The sequence below is a fragment of the Galeopterus variegatus genome, unplaced genomic scaffold (assembly GCF_000696425.1).
Source record: "Galeopterus variegatus unplaced genomic scaffold, G_variegatus-3.0.2 Scaffold908, whole genome shotgun sequence".
NCBI classification, from domain to species: Eukaryota; Metazoa; Chordata; class Mammalia; order Dermoptera; family Cynocephalidae; genus Galeopterus; species Galeopterus variegatus.
The window spans coordinates 13,521-18,823 of NW_007727019.1; the positions used below are offsets into that span (position 1 = coordinate 13,521).

The 5,303-nt window shown below is 35.7% G+C and overlaps 1 protein-coding gene across 2 annotated transcripts in view; it reads left to right on the forward strand.

Annotated features, from left to right (window-relative positions):
• WDSUB1 (WD repeat, sterile alpha motif and U-box domain containing 1) overlaps positions 1-5,303 on the forward strand; it is a 35,749-nt gene that overhangs the window by 5,014 nt on the left and 25,432 nt on the right. For both annotated transcript variants that reach the window (XM_008573349.1, XM_008573348.1), the window contains exon 3: positions 3,153-3,251. In XM_008573349.1, the coding sequence (XP_008571571.1) occupies positions 3,153-3,251 (99 nt within the window). The remainder of the gene's footprint in view (positions 1-3,152; positions 3,252-5,303) is intronic.

A 5,303-nucleotide genomic window follows, 5' to 3' on the forward strand; every position in this document is an offset into this window, starting at 1 on the left:
ACTACAGCAGTGCACCACCGGGCCAGCCCTATTTATTTATTTTTATTTTTATTGAAGCATAACTAATTATACATATTTTGGGGGTACAACATTGACTACCATTGTCTGTGTACAATGTATGTTGATTGAATCAATATTATTAGCATATTCATTATTGCAAATCTACTTATTCTTTATGCCCCTTTCCTAATGTCTCCCCAACCCTCTCTCCCACCTCTAATAACCATAAATTTGTTCTTTCCTTCTGAAAGAGTAACTATTTCTCTGTTGATTTGTTATCTAGATAATCTGTTCAGTGCTGACAGAGGGGTGTTCAGGTCCCATGCTATTATCATAGAGCAGATGCTCCTTCTGTTACTCTGGAATGTGCTTTATGGAGAGAAATGTTCTTTTTGTTTTCTTTTTTTTTTTGTCTCCTCTAGTGGCTCTTCTTGTGTCAGTGCAGTGAGTAGCTGGTGGGCTACCTGCTCAGTGGCTGTGGCCTCTACTGTGACATCTAGTTGCTTTTGTGGCAGCCTTGGCTATTGCCATGGCTGTGGTGGGCCACCTGCATGGAAGTGGTGTTTTTGGTGTGTTTCTTACCAGGTGCAGTGGCGTGGCACCGGGCAGGTTCAGTGCCCTCTGGCTCCTACCTCAGGATCCTGGGTGGGCCCTGTGGTGGTGGCAGCAGCGTGGTGCCTGGTTGCTTCAGTTTATTCTTTTAGTATGTCGTGTGCTGTTTTATTCCAAGAATAGCTTATAGAGACAAGAACCATTTCTTCCATTTGTGTGGCCGCTTCTCCACGTCTTGTTAGGTATTCAGTGAATATTTCAATTATATAAATGAGGGGAGATTTAGATTTCTTTTTTGGTTCCAAATGATTTGAAAATAGATTTTCAATGAAAATGTTAGGTATATTATTAGTTGTTATTATATTAGTTATATTATTTTATTATTAGTTAATATTAGAGTAAAACTAAGGGCATCTTTGTCCTTACCTTAGGGAGATCGGCAGCTTATGCGGTCAGGAAAGGTTCTCTAACCCATGCAGAGAATTCTAGGTGAGATTCTGAAGTAGGTAATAACCCACATCCCTACCCTGCCTTCAGAGCGTATTTCAAAGTATACATTTCTCTCAGTATGAGTATTAATCTGTGTCCCTTCTTTAGTGCTTCTGTTGAAATAGATGTTAACCTTATGTATAAATTCTCTGAAACAAACTGATAATGCTTTAAAAGTGATTATGATANGGTCTGTATGTGGGATCTGAACCCTCGAGCGGGAGCGCCGCCGCGCTTCCCAAGCGGCGCAGCGCCACCGGGCCGGCCCCAATGTATATAATTTTAATTCGTTATCATTTAATTTGGTATTTGTTAATATCTTCAAATACTTATGACATTGACTTGTGACATTTTCCTCAAATAAAGAGAAATAAGCTCATTTGCACCCAAGGATAAATGATCAGTTCTCCCTAGTTTTTAAATGATGAAGAAAACTTGGGTTATTATTACAATTTAAACATTTTTCCTGAAGAAAAGTATATTACTAATTATTATATTTAGATACTGAGCATAGGCACATTTTAAGCTCCATAATTTTCCAGTGTCCTAGCTTAATTCTCTTTTTAAAATTAATTTTTTTATTGAAACGATTGTACATATTTGTGGGGTACCTTTGAATATCAATAGCTGTATGCAATAAGTGATGCTCAAATCAGGATAATTAGTATATTCAACATTACACAATGTAATCATTTTTTGTTCCCCTTTACCAATTTCTCAATGCCCCCCCCCCCCCACCTTCCTCCACTTTCCCACCTCTGGTAACCTCAGTTCTGTTCTCTCCCTTTGAAAGTTCAACATATAATTGTGAGGTATCTTTCTTTTTTAATTAATTATTTTTAGCTCCCACTTACGAGTGAGGACATGTGGTGTTTCTCTTTCTTGAATTCTCACTCTTAAAGAAAGTTCAGAATGAACTTCAGACTTCAAAGGATCTATTTAGTCAAGAAATGAAAAAAACAGTTCTCCTAATCAGATCTCATACTTAATATTTTACTCTCAGCCATTTATTGAGTAAAATGTTTTGCCTTAAAAAGATTTAATGATTATCAGGAATTGCTTTCATCCATCAATATTTCTCTGAGAAAGGATACACTTTGATTGAACCTGTGCTATAAAAAAACAAAAATGCTATTGAATTGCGGAAATCTCATTATTGAGTTAGAAAAACTTTCAGTGAAATGGAAATTAATTTGTTGTATGTTAATAAAGTACTTGTATTTGTACTTGTGATGAGACAGAGTCCATAGAAAAAATTTCCTTTACATATCCAGGTATGTAAATTAAATACCATATACTGAATGTTTGTAAAACCAGAGGGCAATCTTAAGATGGATATTAGGTTTCTTAACTGTGCTTTACTATATATGAGTGCTGAAACTTCCTTTGATGAAACTGCATCTATGATATTAGGTGGAATGTGTGTAAAATTGAGTTTATCAATATCTATTTTACTCATAAGCATTTGGGAACTTAGTCTAGCAGATACATGATACACTGAAATTAAGCGTAAATTAGTGGCTTTTTTGTGACACCTTTGATCTGATTACTTTCTCCAAATTGTATAATATTTTCCACTAAGCGGGCTGAATTGATATTATTTCAGATTTACATAATTCCACCCTTTGTCTAAATAAAATGGGAAAAAAAGTCCCATTATTCCATGTGAATTATAGACCAGGCTTTTAAGAAAGTGATATATCCTAAAAAAGTTGAGAATGATTAAAGCATTTAACAGTCTTATCATAACTGACTTTTCTTCATAATTTTTCACGTCAATGCTAACCTTATAGACTCTAAAATTGAGTTGGAAAGTGTCCTATTTAGTAGCTCAATATTGGCCTTGCAGCCTTGACTTGTATTCTTAGTGGAAGGTAAATAAAAGGCGTTTTACTGTAGCAGTTTCAGGACTAAAGTTGTAATCCTATGTAGTACCTTGTGTAAAAGAAATTCTTTAACTGACATTTTTGTTAGGGGATGTAAGTTAGCTAATATTGCTTGTGAATATGGTTTAAATGAATAGAATAGATCTCAGTATAAGAAATAGAAATTTTTTTGGTTTAAATGTTTCATCAATTCTTTTTTTTTTTTTTTTTTTAACAAATTTACAGTTTTAGATGGAGGACAAGACCTTCAGTTTTTTCGATTAGCAACATGTGGTCAGGATTGCCAAGTCAAAATTTGGGTTGTTTCTTTTACCCATATCTTAGGTACGTATGCAACTAGTACTTCTCCAAAATTATTTGTGATCTGGAGAAAATTTCTGTTTAATCTTTTCACTTAAGGTATTATGGATATCTAACAGTGATTGTAAAAATACATTTTAAGAAACTTTTAATCAAAGTAATACATATATGTGATTTAAAAATCTATGCCACTTGGGAGAGCGTGGTGCTTATAACACCAAAGTCAAGGGTTCAGATCCCCATGCTGACAAACTGCCAAAAAATAAAATAAAAATCAGTGCTCATCACTGATTATGACCTCACCTCTACCTCTACTGCATGTATTCCTGCTCACCAGACGCAACCATTTTGCACTTGTTTTCTTTTCTACTCTTTTGGTGGTTTTCACATGTTTTGTAAATATTGTTCAAACTCCATTGAGTTTTGGACCTCCTGAACTGATACTATTTTTTTCCTCTCATTTATCTTTTTTTTTTTTTTAACTTTATGGAGAAATTCTTCAGTTTTTTCTTTCAACCTACTTTTGAATTTTTTTTTTTCCTTTTTTTTTTTGTCTTTTTTCCTGACCAGCAATGGATCGCAACCCTCAGTGTCGCGCCCGTACCGGACCGGGACCGGCAATGGGATCGCAACCCTCGGCGTTGCGCCCGCACCTCGCTCAGCCAGTGAGCCGCCTGTCTGTATGTGGGATCCGAACCCTCGGCGGGAGCACCGCTGCTCAAGTGGCGCACTGTAGCAGTGCGCCACCGGGCCGGCCCCTACTTTTGAATTTTTTAATCTCAATTTTATTTTCAATTTCTAAAATCTCATCTTCTTTGTTTCTTTTTCATCATGTGCTCCTTTTATGAGTATAAGATCTTCTCAAAACTCCCAGGATACCAATTTGGAGTGTTTTGTTTTGTTTTTAAGTTCCCTTCTGTTTCCTGATCATTTTTATTTGCTCTTGGACCTTTTTTTTTTTTTTTCTTCCTTACCCTGATCTTTCTCTTTCATATTGTTACTTTCTTCAAATGTCTGGTGATCCTTAGTATTCTTTTCTCATTTAAGAATTAGACAGTAATAAGATGTTTATAAGCTGTGTGCATGTGGGTGGTTTGTTGTTGCTGGCTTCCCTTTAGGATGAGGAGGTGGGTAGTTGACCCTGATGGGGCAGGCATTGGGGCTTAGAGAGTGGATGTCTGTGTGGCCCTAGAGCTACCCAGGTACCCAGGCAGTCATTATTTTCCTTAGAACTCTTTTGCTTAGGGATAAGCACCTGGCTTTTGTGCCACAGGTGGGTTCACTGAGGCATTGGAGGTAGACATTGAATATTACATATTCAGAACTTTCAGTTAATTTTTCTATTTTCATGTATGTGTTATTCTGATTTCTGCTTTTCCCTGACTGTTGATAGTACTAAGTCTTGGGGGTTTTCTAGAGTAGAATAACTTTAACTTTCTTCTTGACCGTAGCCCCCTCCCTTTGCACTCTGGGTTGTCATTCCTCTATACTGCCTAATCAGTTAGTCTGCTTTCTGTCTTCCCAAAATTGGTCTCAATTTCTGGTTCGCTGATGTCCCCCCTTTACCATTCTTTTCATCAGTGTACATTTATATTTTTATTAATTCCTTCATCATCATTTTAATGAGGACAGAAATTTGTGGCCAGTTGGCTATATTGATTCAGATGCCTCAAAATATTACTTGTTACCTAATAAACTTCAGTTAAATCACACACTACACTTTCATTGTTCATAATTATACAAGTGCATAGAAAAGAGCCTGTTAGGAAGTACATTCCTTTTTTAGTGGAAATTTAGTTATTTATTGCCTATTTGGTTACATTTAGTAACCCTTTTAATGTATGACATGCTGGTGAGAATGAGCTCCTTTACTTCTCTGGTCTATCCCTCCTCTTCCTTCTAGTTCCTTCTTTTACCAGAAATAAAATTCTGGTAAGAAATTATAAATATAGTCATGTGTGGATGTTCTGAATACAATATATTTTTAATAACTGTTCAAAAGTAAAGCCTTTCATACATTGTCTGGAAAATATTTTTACAGACTCTTTTTTTTTTTTTTTTTTTTTTTTTTTTTTT